The sequence below is a fragment of the Hyla sarda genome, chromosome 1, assembly GCF_029499605.1.
Source record: "Hyla sarda isolate aHylSar1 chromosome 1, aHylSar1.hap1, whole genome shotgun sequence".
In the NCBI taxonomy this organism is placed as follows: Eukaryota; Metazoa; Chordata; class Amphibia; order Anura; family Hylidae; genus Hyla; species Hyla sarda.
The window spans coordinates 490,416,164-490,435,245 of NC_079189.1; the positions used below are offsets into that span (position 1 = coordinate 490,416,164).

Here is a 19,082-nt window from a genome sequence, read left to right on the forward strand (position 1 = left end):
ATAAAAGGAAGTTGGGAAAGGTATTGTCAGTATTTTCACCAGCTAGCAGTTTTGTTTGTTAAAGTGCGCCCTCTGCTGTACAACACATGTAATTGCTAAAGCATATGCTAGTTATTTGCCTGAAAGTGGCTTCTTTGTTTTAATTATTACATAATAAACATAAAAATGAAAGCTGACTATTCTTTCATTTTTCTATGCTGTGCAAGATGTCATTCCTTCTTGCAGAAATGTTAGATAGATCATATTAAAGGGCATGTGCACAGTTGTTTCCTGTGTAGAGGAGGCATGGTGCAGTTGCCCATAGCAACCAATCAGATCACTTCTTTCATGCTCAATAGGCCTCTTTAAAAATGAAAGAAGCGATCTGATTGATTGCTATTGGCAACTGCACAACTCTTCCTTTGCACAGGTTTTGATAAATCTCCCTATTTTGCTTAGATGAATGTCAAATTGTTTCATTTTCTGCCTAGCACTGTGTAAACTAAGGCACTACATGGCCTTGTGGAGGTGTTCTCTCACATGTTGTATTGCCAAAAGGGAATGATAACTTCTAGTGGTCAATTTTACTCTAAGGCTAGGTTCAAACTACTAGAAAATTTCCGCCCGGAGATTCCGAGTGCGGCCAGTGCTGACTCAATCAGTCGGCGCTAGGAGCGTGCGGACACTGCAGTCTCCAATAGACTGCAATGTGTTCCGCGAGTATTTCCGCCTGAAGAAAGAGCAACCCCATTCTTTAGGCGGAAATTTCCAAGCGGATTTTCCGTTCACAAATTCCGCTTCACAAATTCCAAAGTGTGAATTTGTGAACGGAAAACCATTCACTACACTATACATTTTAGCAAGCGGAATTTCCGCCTGCAATTTCAAAGAGGAATTGCAGGCGGAAATTCTGTAGTCTGAACCGAGCCTAAGGCTTTTTTTCCACTGTGTCTTCTTTGTGCATTTTGGGTAATATTATGTCAAAATACTTGTGAAAAAATGCATACAATGCATCTCCTCACCATATTTCATACTGCGAACTGCAGTGCATTTTTCAAATATGAATGAAAAGTGACAGTAATGAATGGGACTAATCCGAAGAAGCTAATTGTATGGTCTGACATATGAAATGATATTCTTGTTCACATGCCTAGGTCTACCAAAGAGTTCTATTTCCATGAATGCACATGGAATATCGAAGAATTGCTGTGGAAAAAACAAAAACAAATTTGATTTAAAGGGAACCTGTCAAATGTTTCATACTGGCTAAACCACAGATAGCATGAAACAGATAGAGTTACCAGTGATTCGGGCAGCATGAAACAAATGACACATTCCCTTTAAAATTTGCAATTGTGGATTTTGCTATGGATAAGAAGGTAAAATCTTATTGTGGATTTAGATGTTTCTATAGATTTCAATGTCAAATCCAAATTAAAGGGGTATTCCAGGTTTTCGGTACTTTCATGCTGCGCGGCTGAGCATACTGATGGGCTGTCTTCTGTGCATGAAACTGAATGGATGCAAAATAGATGACATACTGATGACATATGGGTGCAATGCGGATGAACTACAGAACTCATAAGGATAATGCCCCTGTATTTTATTCCCTCTTCATAGACGTCAATGGGAGTTTTCTATCTTCAAAACAGATGAAAGTAGCACTTGCCGTGTTTTTAATATATGCATGTATTATAATATCCATGTAAATAGCCTTATGGATTAACATTAGTTCTGTATCATGGTCATTGATGGAAAATATGCTCATCTGAAAATTGACATTTTTTTAACACTATAAAACCAGTGTCAGGCTAAGTCTCCACTTGGTTTTTTGCACTGCGTTTTTAGGGATTAAAAAAACGTCTGAAAAATCGCCAGTGCAAGTGACGTCATCATGCGTTTTTTCTTGCGTTTTTTTCTTGTGTTTTTTCTGGCGTTTTTTTTAATTTGTGTGGAAATTGCATCTTGGCGTTCTTTTTGGTACCCAAAATTTCTTGGGTACCGAAAAAAAAAGAAGATGCAGCAGTGATGGAAATTTTTTATATTAAACGCAATGTATATATTTCATAACCCAATTTTTTACATTTTTTATGTAGTACTACTACTCCCAGCATGGAACAGACTGTTCCATGCTGGGAGTGATAGTACCTGTACTATAGACATATCGCCCCGGGTGTCAGTCCTGACACCCGATGCGATCGTCCATAACATAGCAGAGAAGCGAGCGGGTCTATATATTGCTCACCTCTCTGCACTATACTCCGGCCACTGATGTCAACAGAAATTCATATTTCCCACCCAGAGCTGTGATTGGCCGGATGGTTGCAGCCAATCACAGCTCTGAGGAAAAGATGAATGAATGAGTGGCCGGCCCGGAGTATAATGCAGAGCAGGTATGCGAGCGATGTATACAGCTGCTCCATCTCTGCTATAGACAGGACGATCCCACTTTTTTGGATCGCTAAAGTCTAAAAAAGATTAAAAAACGCCAAAGTTAAAATCCACATAGCATTTTTCTTGGCGCTTTCTCACTCCCAAAGGCTTCTATTGGAGCAAAACGCCACGATTTTGACAAATAACGCCGGTTTGAGGGAACTTCAGCGTTTTTTTCAAAATGCCAAAGAGCGGGAAAAAAACGCAGAAAAAGTGCAAAAACGCCAAAAGGATAAAAAAACGTCAAAGTGAAAAAACGCCAAGTGGAATTCGAAATTTGCGCTTTTCTCATTGATTTACAGCTAACATCTGACCGCAGCGTTTTTTGACCAAAAAATCGCCATGCGGCAGAATTGGCGTTTTTCTTTGCGTTTTGTAAAAAAAAAAAAAAACAAGTGGAGACTTAGCCTCAGGATTTATTCACATGAAAATAATCTGCTGCATTGAAATTCCGCTGTGGAAATTTTCCAACCAGATTATGTTTCTACCCATTAAAGTCAGAAGTTAGCAACATTATTCACTTGTGGAAATTCTGCTAACAGATTATTTACATGTGAACGTACCCTCAAGGGATTTTCTAAATGCCATCAAAATAATATTGAGGGAGCCAGAGTTTACTGATCTGTGCCATACGAACGCCACAGCTCCTTCGCTCTTGTAATCTATGGTGGCCCCAGGGGTCATATCAACACTGATCAATAAGTATTGTCACATGGTGTATATAATGGTGTATACAATGTAGGTTTCTTGACTGATAAATGAAACAGCAGATGCTGTCAGATAAAAGGAAATCTGACGGCGGTTTTATGCTGCCTGAACAACGGGCAGCAGAGAGGGTGAACCTGGGTGTGTCAGAGATATTATAGTTTTTAAAAGTTTCAGGGAAGAAGGAAAGTAGTCTTTGGGGTGAAGCTGCTCTCCAATCTGCTGTCCTTTCTTAAAGGGGAACTCCAGTGGGAAAAAAAAATTCAAATCAACTGACTCCAGAAAGTTAAACAGATTTGTAAATTACTTCTATTAAAAAATCTTAACCCTTCCAGTACTTATCAGCTGCTGTATACTACAAAGAAATTTGTGAAGTTCTTTCTAGTTTGACCACAGTGCTCTCTGCTGACACCTCTGTCCGTGTCAGGAACTGTCCAGAGTAGGAGAGGTTTTCTATGGGGATATTATTCTAATCTGGACAGTTCCTGATACGGACAGAGGTGTCAGCAGAGAGCACTGTTGTCAGACAGAAAATAAATTCACAAATTTCTCTGTAGTATACAGCAGCTGATAAATACTGGAAGGATTAAGATTTTTTAATAGAAGTAATTTACAAATCTAAATTCACTGCAACCAAGGTATTGTTAGTGTATCATGAGGAACAAATCACTGAAAAAAACATTAAGACTTAACCTTTATTAATTCATTTAAAGGAGATGTCCGGTGCACACTTTTTTCATTTTATCCCGTCCGGGCTGCAAAATAAAAGAAAACACACTTTATCTTACCTGCCAACGAGCCCCCGGAGCTCCGGTACAGGTGTTGGGTCCCCGGGCTGTATTCTTCTTACTTCCTGTTAGCCCGGCACGTCACACGGAGCTTCATCCTATCACTGGCCGAGGCAGGACATCACTGCTGAAGCTCCGTGTGACGTGCAGGGCTAACAGGAAGTAAGAAGAATACAGCCCGGGGACCAAACACCTGTACCGGAGCTCCGGGGGCTCGTTGGTAGGTAAGATAAAGTGTGTTTTTATTTTGCAGCCCGGACGGGATACAATGAAAAAAGTGTGCACCGGACATGTCCTTTAAAAAAGATTCAACACGGGTCCTAAACCATCAAAAAATATATATAAACCCTCAGTATTTACACAAAACCCAGAAACAACATACGGGGTCTGGGCCACAATATTACCGACGATAAAGATTATGGATATAGTTGCTATACCGGTCAATATTTCATAGAGAGGACTACAAGAAAAAAAGATATAATATAAGTAGAGGAGAGAGGGGTAAGGGAGCTATCGAGGGTAAAAAATTGCCAATATGATGTGGATGGCCACTACCTCACAGTCTCCCTGATTTTCTCTCACACTACACCTAACCCTAGGCGGGGGTTGACACCTTGGCGGCCCCGATCTGGAACCTAGTCCTGCACTGTTCCTGTAGGCCCTATGACAAGGGACACCTTTTGGTTTCATTTGCTGACCGGTCAAACTGTTTGATAAGTATTGGCTATTTTTATATTCATTCGCTACCTATGCCCAAGGACTAGTTTGTTGCATATCAAGTAGACATGTGCAATTCATTTCGGAACGAATACTAAACTTAACAAATTTTCCCGTTTTCGGGTGTTCGTTACAATCCAAATGCACGAAAAAAAAAAATCTAATATTTCCGAAAAAGAATACAAATATAGAGTTAACAAATGCATCTGTTAAATAACGTATCACGAATAATGCATGTTAACGAATAACGAATGCATTCGTTATCAATAAACCGAATGTAAGGAATGAATTAGATTTTTTTTATTGGGTTTACCTGAGGAAAACTTGCCTTCCTACACAGAGAAAACTGCAAAAAAAGGTGAAAACAACAAGAATCCTAAGGTAACACCTGCTATTTATTACAAAGGAGGATCAGCAAGTGAAACTAATGTGCATTTCGTTTAGTAACGAATGCTAAATTTAACGATTTTTACAGATATAACGAAAGATCCGAATTAACAAATGTATTCGATGTTATTAACGAATGCATCCGAAAACGAAAAAAAAATGTTTTGCCTATGCATCCGAAAACCGAATATAACGAATTAACAGCATTCCGAATATTCACAGAACCGAAAATTTTTGGAAACGAAAACGAACGAAACGAAAAGAAACGAAACTTTTGGTTCTGCACATGTCTAATATCAATTTGACAATCTACTCTGCATTTTAACTACGTCCACTACTGTTTTTTTGTCCATCTGTGGTATCTGAGTGGCATTTTGGTGGTTATTTAACCTTTTCTAGCGTACCAGGTAGATGCAATGAAATAACATCTATGGTTGTCACTCTTTATATGAAAATATACATGTTTCATTTGCTTACACCGCATGATATATTCTTCAGTGAGGTTATGACATCATTTGAATCCATATGGCACAACAGTACTGTCTTACCAGGCTATTTCCTCATGCTTTTTTAGCCATACGCATCATAATTTTTGATGGTTTAGGACCCGTGTTGGATCCTTTTTAAATGAATTAATAAAGGTTAAGTGTTTTTTTTCGGTGATTTGTTAATTTACAAATCTGTTTAACTTTCTGGCACAAGTTGATTTGAAAACATTTTTTTCCCCACTTGTTTCCACTGGAGTTTCCCTTTAAGTAAGGTGTCTCTTCCTATGTATATAGAAGAGATGTGTCACTCATGGCTGGCCAGGCATAGAACAGTTGACTGCCCAAATGCCTTCTTTCCGTGTTCTCGGCAGATTTTTAAAATATGATATCTCTGAGACACCGAAGTGTTTTTTTAAAGTGCATCAAGGGGGGGGGGGGGGGGGGGATTTATCAAACCTTGTGAAACAGTGGTGCATTTGCCAATAGCAACCAATCAGATTCCAGTTTTTATTTTTCAGAGGCCTATGAGAAAAAAAAAATTAAAGGGTTATTCAGCAGGAGTGTTTTTTATTTTTTTTATTTTACACCTTTTCCCATTGCACAAGATATAAAAAACAAACAAACCACTACTTACCTCGAGGGTTCCAGCTCTTGCCTCCGGTGTCCCACTCAGGTCCTTGCCTGCGATCCGCTTCCTGTCAGAAATCGTGACACCTGGGCCCGAAGGGACATACTGCTGCTCAGCCAATCATTGGCCACAGCGATGTCTCTCCTCGACCAGTCATAGGCTGAGGGGCAGTATAACACTCTGGGCCCAAGTGTCACGATTTCTGACAGGTAGAAAATTGTAGCCAGGACCGTGGGAGCACTGGAGGTAAGTAAAGGTTCGTTTTTTTTTTTTTAATATGTGATTATGTGCAATGGACAAAGGTGAACCTCCCCCCCCCTCCCTCTGGATAACTAGAATCTGATGGGTTGCTATGGGCAACTGCTCTACTATCCCTTTGCACAAGGTTTAATCCATAAGGGAAATTTATCAAAACCTGTGCAGAGGAAAAGTTGCCCAGTTGCCCATAGCAACCAATCAGATCGCTTCTTTTATTTTTCAGAGGCCTTTTAAAATTGTTGATTAGTTGCTGTGGGAAACTGGTCAACTTTTCCTCTGAACAGGTTTTGATAAATCTCCCCCGATAGTGTTTTATGCTGCCTGCCATAAGAGCAGCATGAAAACACTGATAAGTACCCTTTGAGTGGATATGCATAGTCCCCAATAACATGCATAGTCCCCAATAACATGCATAGTCCCCAATAACATGCATAGTCCCCCAATAACTAAATGTATAGCAGTCTAAGGGGGAGATTTAACAAAACCTGTGTAGAGGAAGAGTGTCGCAGTTGCTCATAGCAACCAATTTGATTTTTATTTTTCACAGGCCTTTTAAAAGATTATCAGATTGATTGCTATGGGCAACTGCACCACTCTTCATTTACACAAGTTTTAATACATCACCCACTATATCCACATAAAACAGCAACATTAGAAAATAATACATATGCATAACAAAAAATAATAAGATGAAGCGGTTTAGTGTAACAACCAGGCAATATGTTACGCTCAAAGGGTATGATCACACTGAGGAATTGGCGGGGAATTCTCGTTTAAAAATTCCACCACGGAATTTCCATTTTGTTTTTTTTTCTGCGTGGAATTTGCGTGAAAAACAGGAGTTTTATTTTTATTTATTTATTTTTTTGCTGGACGACAACCACCAATTAGGAAAAAAATTTGAGCGGAATTTCCACGTAAATTCCTCGCGGAACGGTGTCGGGCTGAAAAAAAAGTTTAATTAATTTCAATGGGACAAAGACACGGATTCCGCATGAATTCTTCATGTGAAACGGAATTCAGCACCGGAATGTGAACTGAGGAGTGGAAATACAGTTAAACTCTATTGGGTTTTTCACTGCTGACTGAATTGGAGAGGAATAAAGAGCGGAATTACTGAGTAAATTCCTCTCCAATTCCTCAGTGTGAACATACGAGGAACAATATGGCCAGGCCGACCAATAGGATTACACCTATGTCATGCAATGCATTCAGACTACGTTTGTCCCTTCAGACTTCCTGTAGTTTGAAGGCAGGAGGAAGTCACGTGCCTAGGAAGCGCTGGAACGCATGAAATTAAGAGTACGGTGAGAGAGAGGAGACAGATGAGCGCTGCGCTCTGAGTATCCCGTGTGAGTGTGAACTCAATAAAGCTTTACCCGCCTTCACTGCTGTATTATCGGGGAGCAGCGCTATAGAGCTCATTCACCGGGTACGGCTGCCATGAACGGCGTGTGTACCATGTGTGTGCAGCATGCGGTGTGTCTGTCCATGGGACCGAGTATGTGGTGGTAGAGGCGAGCAGGCATAGCAAGCCCCTGACGTGGTGGTAATAGAGGAATGACTTCCCTGCACATACCATGTCAGCAGACAGGGGGCAGTCTTACGGGTAACCCTTTGTAGACGTTGAATTACTTTTTTCTTTACATTTTACTCCCTTTTATGCTTCTATCAATTTTTGAATACCATAGCTGGAGACATATTTCTTTCCCTCCCTATTGGTTATCTCTCCCTAACACCCTCCCCGCTTTAAAAAAAACATTTTCCTACCTTCTAAATTGAAATTTTTAATGACCGTAACGCTGAGCAGGAAGCAGACTTCCCCAGCAGGCGCGTCGTCACTGAAGCCTGCTGGGCGCCGACTTCTGCCCTTATCTTGTCTATGCAGCGCTCCCGTTGGGAGCGCACATAGATGAGTGGCCAATCGCATGGCAGTCTGCTTCGGGGTCTTCTCCCTGTTTCTCACTGCATATGCTATCCAGGGAGGAGGAGTATAGAAGCTTCGCCGTGCAAAATTCTCTGCCAAGACCCCAGTCCTCAGATAAGACTTACCCCTACAGGCATCAGCATGGTCACTGAGAATCAGTGCACATGCTGCCACCAGACTGTACATGCCAGGGACCACCGGTGACACGAGGCCACCCTGGCGTTCACAGCGCTCGCTCCCACTTGTCTGACCAGCAGGGAGCAAGCGCTGGCTGAGAGAATTTGGACTGATGCCCAGCTGGGATCAGTCCATATTCAGCAATGATTTCATCTGCTCTGCAGCCGGCCACTAGAAGGGTGACCCCTAGTGGCTGGCTTTTCAAGGGGGGAAAAAAGGTATTTAGAGAAAAAATAAAGTATATTAGAAATATTTTGTACTACATTAGTAGTACAACATAAAAAAAATGAAGATGATGACAGTGCCCACTTAAAGGAGAACTCCAGACCATAAAAATTGTCCCCCATACTGCCGGCAGTAAAAAAAATAAAGATGTACATACCTTCCTCCGCTAACTGGCTCTGGTCTCCGCTGCGATCCACTTCCTGGTTGCCGGTGGTTGGATGAATCAGCCAATCACCAGCCGCAGCGCAGTCCGACTCGGCCGGCGATAGGCTGAGCGGCAGTGTGACGTTTTCGGCCCCGGCCGCAGGTGCCGGTGTAGTGAAGCGTTTTCACACTGTCGCTCAGCCTATCGCCGGCCGAGTCGGACTGCGCTGCGGCTGGTGAGTGGCTGATTCATCCGACCACCGGCAACCAGGAAGTGGATCGCAGCGGAGACTGGAGATGGTTACCGGAGGCCCCGGGGAGCGGAGGAAGGTATGTACATCTTTATTTTTTTTTTACTGCCGGCAGTATGGGCGACAATTTTTATATTCCGGAGTTCTCTTTTAAGGATGCAGCCAGTTTATTTTTTTTTTATTTTTTTTTCATTCTCCACCTTCTAAGATCTAGAACTTTTTATTGTTTTACTGTTGCTGAAGCCATATAGGGAATTTTTTTCAACAATAGTCCTACTTTTAAACGGCACCTGTAATTTGCCATAACATTTAAGATGAAATTGTCCCCCCCCCCCAACAGTTTTAGGGTACGTTCCCACACAGCGTATTTTGCTGCGTATTTGCTGCGTATTTGGTGCTGCGTATTTTCCTACCCATTGACTTCAACAGAGAAAATAAAATATGCAGCAGCAAATACGCCGTGTGGGAATGTACCCTTAAGATGTTCTGTTTTTACACTGCTCCACATGCTGTAAAACTGACATGCTAAAGGGGACCTGGCATCAGTTTTATGCTGCTCAAATAATGGACAGTATAAAAGCATAAAACTGGTGTAAACATTTCAGTGCCAGGACATTATGAATGACTTTTATACTCTCAGCTGTGGTAGCTGTAGTTTAAAAATGCAGCCTCCAAACATCACAATGCCTGCACCAGTTTTATGCTGCCTGTGGATCGGACAGCATAAAACTAATGACAGTTTGCCTTTACATGAGAACTCCAGTGAATTTTTTTTTATCCTTTATGCCTGGGCTGCTGAAATAAAATACACATTAAAGAGCTATTTTTATTCTTATGCCCTATCCAGAGGGTGGGGGAGAAGTGTCTGATCGTAGGGGGTCCAACTGCCCCAGTGCACTGAAGATGTGTGCTTAGAATACAGGCTATGTTCGTGCAGGGAACGGTAGTGGTCAAGAGTCAGAGATACATGAGCGCTGTACTTGTCTCTCTGGCTCTCCCATAGACTTGAGGGACATGTCAACCTCCGTTCACATGTTTAGTAGTGTGCATGGATCCTTAGACTATTTAGTTTAAATGGGCACTCTAGTGGAAAACAATTTTTTTTAAAATCAACTCTTGTCAGAAAGTTAAACAGATTTGTAAATGACTTCTATTTAAAAATCTTAATCCTTCCAGGACTTATCAGCTGCTGTATGCTCCACAGGAAGTTGTATAGTTCTTTTCTGTCTGACCACAGTCCTCTCTGCTGACACCTCTGTCCAGGTCAGGAACTGTCCAGAGCAGGATAGGTTTGCTATGGGAATTTGTTCCTGCTCTGGACAGTTCCTAACATGGACAGAGGTGTCAGCAGAGAGCACTGTGGTCAGACTGGAAATAACTACACAACTTCCTCTGTAGTATACAGTAACTGATAAGTACTGGAAGGATTAAGATTTTTAAATAGAAGTAATTTACAAATCTGTTTAACTTTCTGGCACCAGTTGATTTAAAAAAAAAAAAAAATAGTTTTCCAGTGTAGTACCCCTTTAAAGATTCCCATTTATAAAAAAAAAACAAAAAACTTTTGGCATGTCACAAGGCATGCCAAAAGGTTTTATTGGTCAGAGTTTTAGTGCTGTGCCCCCGCTGATCATAGTTCATAACATAGTTACATCTATATCCTTTTTTTATCCCTACTGTGTTATTTCAAAGAAAGGCAAAAAACCTTTATGAGGATGATGCCAATTGCCCCAAACTAGGGGAAAATATACTTCCTGAAGCCGGATTCTTACATGACAGTGCGCTCAACCTATCACCGACTGAGGCAGAACATCGCAGTGGCCTTTGATAGGCTGGCAGCTGTCCGACGTTCCCATCCCCAGGAAGAGCGTAAGGCCGACCTAGGAACGTGCATCAAAGTTTATTTTGTTTACCTTTTGCAGCCCGGGCATAGGGATACAGCACAGTATAGTGTGTCAGCGCCGGTGGCCCGCAACAAACAGGAGAACGAGGGAGGCATCGCTTGCAGTGACGTGAGTAGTACCCCGATGGGGACAGCGCAGCGCTGGGCTGATAATTTTTTTTTTGGGGGGGGGGGGGGGGGGTTGAGAAATACCGATATATACCGTGGAACCACCATAAGTTACAAAAATACTGTGATACACATATTTGGTCATACCGCCCAGCCCTACATCAGAGCCCCGCCCCCTCATGACGTCACGCCTGCCCCCTCAATGCAAGTCATGCCCCTCCCATAGACTTGCATTAAGGGGGCAGAGCTGTGACATCATGAGCTCCCGGCTCCAGCGTTTGGAACAGTTTGTTCCAAACGATGACCAGTGGAGTACCCCTTTAATAACCACCCTCTGTTTCCTATCTATGAGCCAGTTAGTTTGCCACTTGCACACATTTTCCCCCAGCCCAAGAATTCTCATTTGATGTACCAATCTTTTATGTGGCACTGTTTCAAATTCTTTGGGAAAATCAAGATATACAACATCCAGTTATTCCCCCTGGTCCAGATCTGAATGAATGTACTAATTAAACATATTAAATTCTTTCATCTTTACATAGTTGAATAAGCTGACAACAAAATCACACAAAAATTATCAATGGAAATCAAATGTATCATCCCATGGAGGTCTGGATATGGAGTCACACTCAAAATCAAAGTAGAAAACCACACTACAGGCTGATCCAACTTTGATGTAATGTCCTTAAAACCAGTCAAAATGAGGCTTCAGTAGTGTGTGTGGCCTCCAAGTGCCTGTATGACCTCCCTACAATGCCTGGTCATGCTCCTGATGAGGTGGCAGATGGTCTCCTGAGGGATGTCCTCCCAGACCTAGACTAAAGCATCCGCCAACTCCTGGACAGTCAGACAGCTTTAATCTGTGAAGAGCACAGGGCTCCAGTGACGAAATTGCCAATCTTGGTGTTCTCTGGCAAATGCCAAATGTCCTGCACACTGTTGGGCTGTAAGCACAACCTCCACCTGTGGATGTTGGGCCCTCATACTACCCTCATGGAGTCTGTTTCTGACCGATTGAGTGGACACATGCACATTTGTGGCCTGCTGGAGGTCATTTTGCAGGACTCTGGCAGTGCTCCTCCTTGCACAAAGGCGGAGGTAGCGGTCCTGCTGCTGGGTTGTTGCCCTCCTACGGCCTCCTCCACATCTCCTGATGTACTGGCCTGTCTCCTGGTATCACCTCCATGCTCTGGACTTGATGTGCCATCCTGGATGCGCTGCACTACCTGAGCCACTTGTGTGGGTTGTAGACTACATCTCATGCTAAGTGGTATGTGGTTACCACCTGCAGAACCACTCCTTTATTGGAGGTGTCTTGCTAATTGCCTATAATTTCCACCTGTTGTCTGTTCGATTTGCACAACAGCAGGTGAAATTGATTGTAAATCAGTGTTGCTTCCTGAGTGGACAGGGTGATTTCACAGAGGTGTGATTGACTTGGAGTTACATTGTGTTGTTTAAGTGTTCCATTAATTTTTTTGAGCGGTGTATTTGCTATTCTCCAGTCCTGGGGAGCAGACCCCGTCAGACCCTGTCCTTAAATATTAGAAATATTGGTCTGTCTATTACATTACTTAGTTCCCTAAGAATGCAGTAGTGAATGCCATCTGGACCTGGTGATAAGTAATTTATTTTTTTAGTCAGCACTGTGCTTCTTCCTGGGTTAGACAATGTGATATTTACTGGGGAGTTTAAATTTTTTTCATCCATATTGGTTTCCTGACCCTTTTATTCCCATAGGGTATTTACCTCTCACAGAAAGAATTTAAGATATTTTTTAAAATATCCCACTGCATTTTTATTTTTTTATTTTTTAGTACATTATCCCAATTTATAATGTTAAAGGGGGTATTCCGGGGTGATAAAACTTATCCTCTATCCACAGGGGTCCCAGCTCAGCTGATCATTTGCTGAATGGGCTGTCATTGGAGCCCCCTCTGAGGGTGAGGGCTGGAGCATGCTGAGAATGAGAGAGAAGCTGGCGCCCGCAGAGGTGATTGAGTGGGGCCTCAGCAGTCAGATCCCCCCCACACACACACAATCAGAAACTTATCCCCTATACCAGTCATAGGCAACCTTCGGCACTGCAGATGTTTTGGACTACATCTCCCATGATGCTCTTACAGCCAAAATGCTGACAAAGCATCTTGGGAGATGGGAGTAGTTCAAACCATCTGCAGTGTCGAAGGTTGCCTATGCCTGCCCTATACTGGGGTTTTCTGTCCCCGGAGTACCCTTTAAAGGGGGTTCTCTAAGTTGATCAAACATTGCCTTCCTAAAGTTCATTGGTTTTGTGGCCCCTCAAGAGGTTCCCTTATTGAAGGACAAGTTATAATGTATTAAACTGTGATCACTTTTTCCTAGGTGTCCTCTTACCTGCACATTAGTTATTCTGTCAGGTTTGTTGGTTAATATTAAAGGGGTTATGCGCTTCCCTGCAGTTCGGAGCTCCGCTCACAGCGTCCGGAAGTTCATTACTCCGAACGCTGTGTGCGGGCTTCCGTGTTCGCAGCTGCCGGGCGTGACGTCATGCCCGGCCCCTTCGTGATGTCTCGCCCGCCCCCTCGTGACGTCACGCCCGCCCCCTCAACGAAAGTCTATGGGAAGGGGGCGCGACCGCTTCCCATAGACTTTGGTAGAGGGGTCGGGCGTGACGTCACGAGGGGGCGGGCGAGACGTCACGAGGGGGCTGGCGAGACGTCACGAAGGGGCGGGCGAGACGTCACGAAGGGGCCGCGAACACGGAAGCCCGCACACAGCGTTCGGAGTAATGAACTTCCGGACGCTGTGAGTGGAGCTCCGAACTGCAGGGCAGCGCACAACCCCTTTAAGTCCAGTAGGGTGCCTACTCTGGTCTGGCCCTGCATCATTTAGGACAAATAATTATATAGATAATAATAATTATCTTGAGGTTTAGTTAGAAACCTGTTTCCCTTCTGAGATTTACAGGTTTCAGTTTCCCAGAGATAGTTAAAGTCCCCCATTATTACTACCTCATTGGGATTTGCTGCCTTGTTTATTTGCTACAATAATCTAACTTCTGATTCTTCCATTTAGTGTCTTATAGCAAACCTCCATCAGTATTTTATTATTTTTGTCTAGATATATTTCTACCCATAATGATTCCACATTATATAATTTCCCTCACATATATCTTCCCCGAGTGTGGCCTTCAGACTAGACTTTACATAAAGGCAAACCATGTATCTGTTATTCCCACTATCCCATAATTAGCAACTCCAGTTCATCAGTTCTGTTGCTCAGACTAGCATTAGGGTAGGATCACACGGGAGTGCTGCCAGCACACACAGAGTAAAGGGTGCATTCACACCACACCACGTTTTTGCAATACAGTTTCCGTATCAGGTTTTTGATGAAAAACGGATTCCTCAAAACCTGACTAAACTGTATGAAAACGTGTGTACAAATTTCAACTCGTATACAGTTTGAAAAAATGATGTCTGGTTGCATCCATTTAAAAAAAAAATATATATATATATATATATATATATATATATATATATATATATGTTTTTAACTTTTCACTCCATTTTGAATAAAGTTTCACTTGTTTGATTGAAATTCCAAGGAAAAAAACTGTGCAAAGTCAAAAAATGTATGGTGAAAACCGGATGGAACCGTATGCACATATGGTTCTGTAAGGTTCCCATTGACTCCTATGTTTAAAAAAAAAGTATACAGTTTAATACAGTTTTTCACCCGTACCAAAAACCGTGGTAGACTACGGTTTTGGGTACAGGAAAAAAAGAACTGACAAAACCGTACATGATGCAAAACGGACACAACCTGATGAATCTTTTGGCATACGGTTTTCAATGGAGAGTCAATGCATACGGTTTTCAATATGGTTTTCACATTGAAAACATATACAGGAACTGTATTGCAAAAACGTGGTGTGAATGCACCCTAACGGCAGAGCGAGCTCCCTGCTGCTTCTTACATAGCTCTGTGTGTCCACTGGCGACTGCTGGTGGGAAATCCGCCACAACTCTGTGTGTGCCGGCAGCGCATCAACAGTGTTAAAAATGCTGCAGATGCGCTCCCGTGTGAATGTACCCTTGGTCGGCATGCAATTTACAGGTGTATGAGTTATTTTTGTTTCTACGAAGCATACTGTACTCCTATTAACAATTCTAACCTCTCCCTCCATCCCCGTGTACATGAGTAGGTCCCAGTTCTCAATGTACACTGTCTTGTCCTCTACTTTTTAACTTAAATGACCAAAGATTAAGTCGGAGTGCTTGCTCTTTTGTTGGCTTATTGATTGCCTTTTTACACGAGATGACTATCAGGAATGCTCATTTGGTATGTGTAAAAGTACCTTTACCTTACTGATCCTACTGTGATCCTCCACCATGGGTGTTGTGTCTCGCTCTGCTCATTTTGTCCCTCTGTTTTTATTTTTTATTAGACTCTGGTTCACCACCATTTTTCTTGGGCATCTTTAGCTCCATGCAGATTGTGTTTTGTACCTTACATCAGGCTATATGTCAGCATTCTGTCATGAAGGAAGTCAGATTTTAGCCCAATGTATTGTTGTGGGGTCCCTAAGACTTCAATGGGCCAAACATAGTTTTAAAGGGGCACTCCCGTGGAAAACTTTTTTTTTTTAAATCAACTGGTGCCATAAAGTTAAACAGATTTGTAAATTACTTCTATTAAAAAATCTTAATCTTTCTAGTACTTTTTAGGGTCTGTATACTACAGACGAAATTGTTTTCTTTTTGGAGCACAGAACTCTCTGCTAACATCATGACCACAGTGCTCTCTGATGACATCTCTGTCCATTTTAGGAACTGTCCAGAGCAGCATATGTTTGCTATGGGGATTTTCTCCTGCTCTGGACAGTTCCTAAAATGGACAGAAATGTCAGCAGAGAGCACTGTGGTCATGATGTCAGCAGAGAGCTCTGTGTTCCAAAAAAGAAAACCATTTCCTCTGTAATATTCAGCAGCTAATAAGTGCTGGAAGGATTAAGATTTTTTTTAATAGAAGTAATTTACAAATCTGTTTAGCTTTCTGGCACCAGTTGATTAAAAAAAAAAAAAAAAGTTTTCCACAGGAGTACCCCTTTAAAGAGGAACTCCAGTGGTAACAAATAGAAAACAAATGTTTTCAAATCAACTGGTGCCCGAAAGTTAAACAGATGTGTAAATGACTTCTATTAAAAAATATTAATCCTTCCAGTACTTATTAGCTGCTGTATAAAACAGAGACATTTGTGAATTTTTCTGTCTGACAACAGTGCTCTCTGCTGACACCTCTGTCCATGTCAGGAACTGTTAAGATTAGAATCATATCCTCATAGAAAACCACTCCTGCTCTGGACAGTTCCTGTGTCAGAGGTGTCAGTAGACAGAGGTGTCAGTAGAGAGAACTATTGTCAGACAGAAAAGAACTTCACAAATTTCTCTGTAGTATACAGCAGCTGATAAGTACTGGAAGGGTTAACGTTTTTTTTTAAATAGAAGTAATTTACAAATCTGTTTAACTTTCTAGCACCAGTTGATTTGAAAGCATTTTTTTCCCACCAGAGTTTCCCTTTAAAGGACATCTGCAGCGTGATTAACACTTATCCCCTATCCACAGGGGGTGGGGGGGATGGGGGGGATTCCCAGCGGTCGGACCCCCCGCAATCAAACACTTATCCCCTATCCTGTGGATAGGGGATAAGTGTCATACCGCTGCAGTTGTCCTTTAACCCCTTAAGGACGCAGGACGTAAATGTACGTCCTGGTGAGGTGGTACTTAACGCACCAGGACGTACATTTACGTCCTAAGCATAACCGCGGGCATCGGAGCGATGCCCGTGTCATGCGCGGCTGATCCCGGCTGCTGATCGCAGCCAGGGACCCGCCGGCAATGGCCGACGCCCGCGATCTCGCGGGCGTCCGCCATTAACCCCTCAGGTGCCGGGATCAATACAGAATTTTTTATAGACATATTTGGTATCGCCGCGTGCGTAAATGTCCGAACTATTAAAATAAAATGTTAATGATCCCGTACGGTGAACGGCGTGAACGAAAAAAAATAAAAAAAGTCCAAAATTCCTACTTTTTTTATACATTTTATTAAAAAAAAAATTATAAAAAATGTATTAAAAGTTTTTTATATGCAAATGTGGTATCAAAAAAAAGTACAGATCATGGCGCAAAAAATGAGCCCCCATACCGCCACTTATACGGAAAAATTAAAAAGTTAGAGGTCATCAAAATAAAGGGATTATAAACGTACTAATTTGGTTAAAAAGTTTGTGATTTTTTTTAAGCGCAACAATAATATAAAAGTACATAATAATGGGTATCATTTTAATCGTATTGACCCTCAGAATAAAGAACACATGTCATTTTTACCATAAATTGTACGGCGTGAAAACAAAACCTTCCAAAATTAGCAAAATTGTGTTTTTCGTTTTAATTTCCCCACAAAAATAGTGTTTTTTGGTTGCGCCATACATTTTATGATATAATGAGTGATGTCATTACAAAGGACAACTGGTCGTGCAAAAAACAAGCCCTCATAATAGTCTGTGGATGAAAATATAAAAGAGTTATGATTTTTAGAAGGCGAGGAGGAAAAAATGAAAACGTAAAAATTAAATTGTCTGAGTCCTTAAGGCCAAAATGGGCTGAGTCCTTAAGGGGTTAAGTGATACTGCATTGGGTCCGTTTTCTGAATTCGATCACACACACAGCATATACATTCATGAAATGGACTGAACATAGTCACACTTAGACTTGCCCAATGTAGGGTCTAAACTGTCAGCCTTACTTTGCTTTTGTTGTCCCTCTGTGTACCAGTATTCAGGCTGCAATTTCTAGTTATTACCCTTGACTTTAATTTTTATTTGTTTTGGACAAACCTCTCAAAATCGTGGCTGCTACTACAAGCCCTACACAGCCTTCACATCTCCTGTCTTGTTCATCGTGTTCCATAGATGATGTTGCTGCTGGAAATTCCCTTGTCTCTAGTAGGCACCATACAGTGACACATACAGTAGCACAGAGCCCATTTTCATGATGCCTGATTTATGTACTGTAGTAAACTTATTTTTATTTTTGTGTTCTGTCCTTTAGGGAACAGACTGAAGAGTACCCAAATGACATGATGGATGAAGATACTGCACATGGGAGTAAAGATTGTGCCCATGAGAACCTTGTCAGACCTCCAGGACATCAGCCGTGTACTAATGCACTTGATAGCTCCCCCCTGCATGACTCCAACCAGGACACTGACTCTCAGGAACAGTCATCAGAACATACTGAAAGAGAAATTTCCAGCCTCACTCAGGAAAATGTATTTGGAGATTTAGACAGTGTAGATGAGACATTATCAGATGATGACGGAGGTTTTCGAGGTCTGTCTGCCCTTCCTGTGGAGAACAGCGCTGTCCGGAGAGCCCTGTGTGCACGCTGCAGGTAAAAAGTCCATACAACCAGAAGCCGCATATCTTTCTGCAACATAGAAGTGCATTGTTAGCACAGTCTGAAAGTGCAGATGTTGCATTTATACAAGTTGCCAGACTGCCTACAATTTTAATACCAACCAAAAAACGGAAGGCCACATTGTTTCTACATTATGTAGTGAACCATGTTCAGAGACCATCAAACTGGTCTTGAAGGGGTACTCCGCCCTTTAGACATCTTATGTCTGATCATAGAGGGTCTGGCCGTTGGGGGTCTGGCCGCTGGAACCGGCCTGACACCCCGGCATTCTGAACATTTATGTTCAGAATGCCGGCTGTGCTAGGCTGCAGGTGGCTGTGGTCGTCATCCCTCTTCTTTTATTGTCTATGGAGGGATGCGTGACAGCTGTGGTCATTCATAATCCAGCACAGAGCTGGTGCTGTGCATGCGGCTTACAGGGGCTGAGCTGGAAATTGCGGGTCGTCCCAGTGACTCCCCGCGATAAGACATCTTATCCCCTATACTTTGGATAGTGGG

At 42.2% G+C, this 19,082-nt stretch overlaps 1 protein-coding gene across 10 annotated transcripts in view; it reads left to right on the plus strand.

The window, feature by feature from the left end:
- DTWD2 (DTW domain containing 2) overlaps positions 1-19,082 on the plus strand; it is a 340,228-nt gene that overhangs the window by 17,477 nt on the left and 303,669 nt on the right. For 3 of the 10 annotated variants that reach the window (XM_056537386.1, XM_056537389.1, XM_056537392.1), the window contains one exon: positions 18,216-18,557. In XM_056537386.1, the coding sequence (XP_056393361.1) occupies positions 18,216-18,557 (342 nt within the window). The other 7 variants (XM_056537393.1, XM_056537387.1, XM_056537388.1 and 4 more) reach the window with 7 other exon arrangements.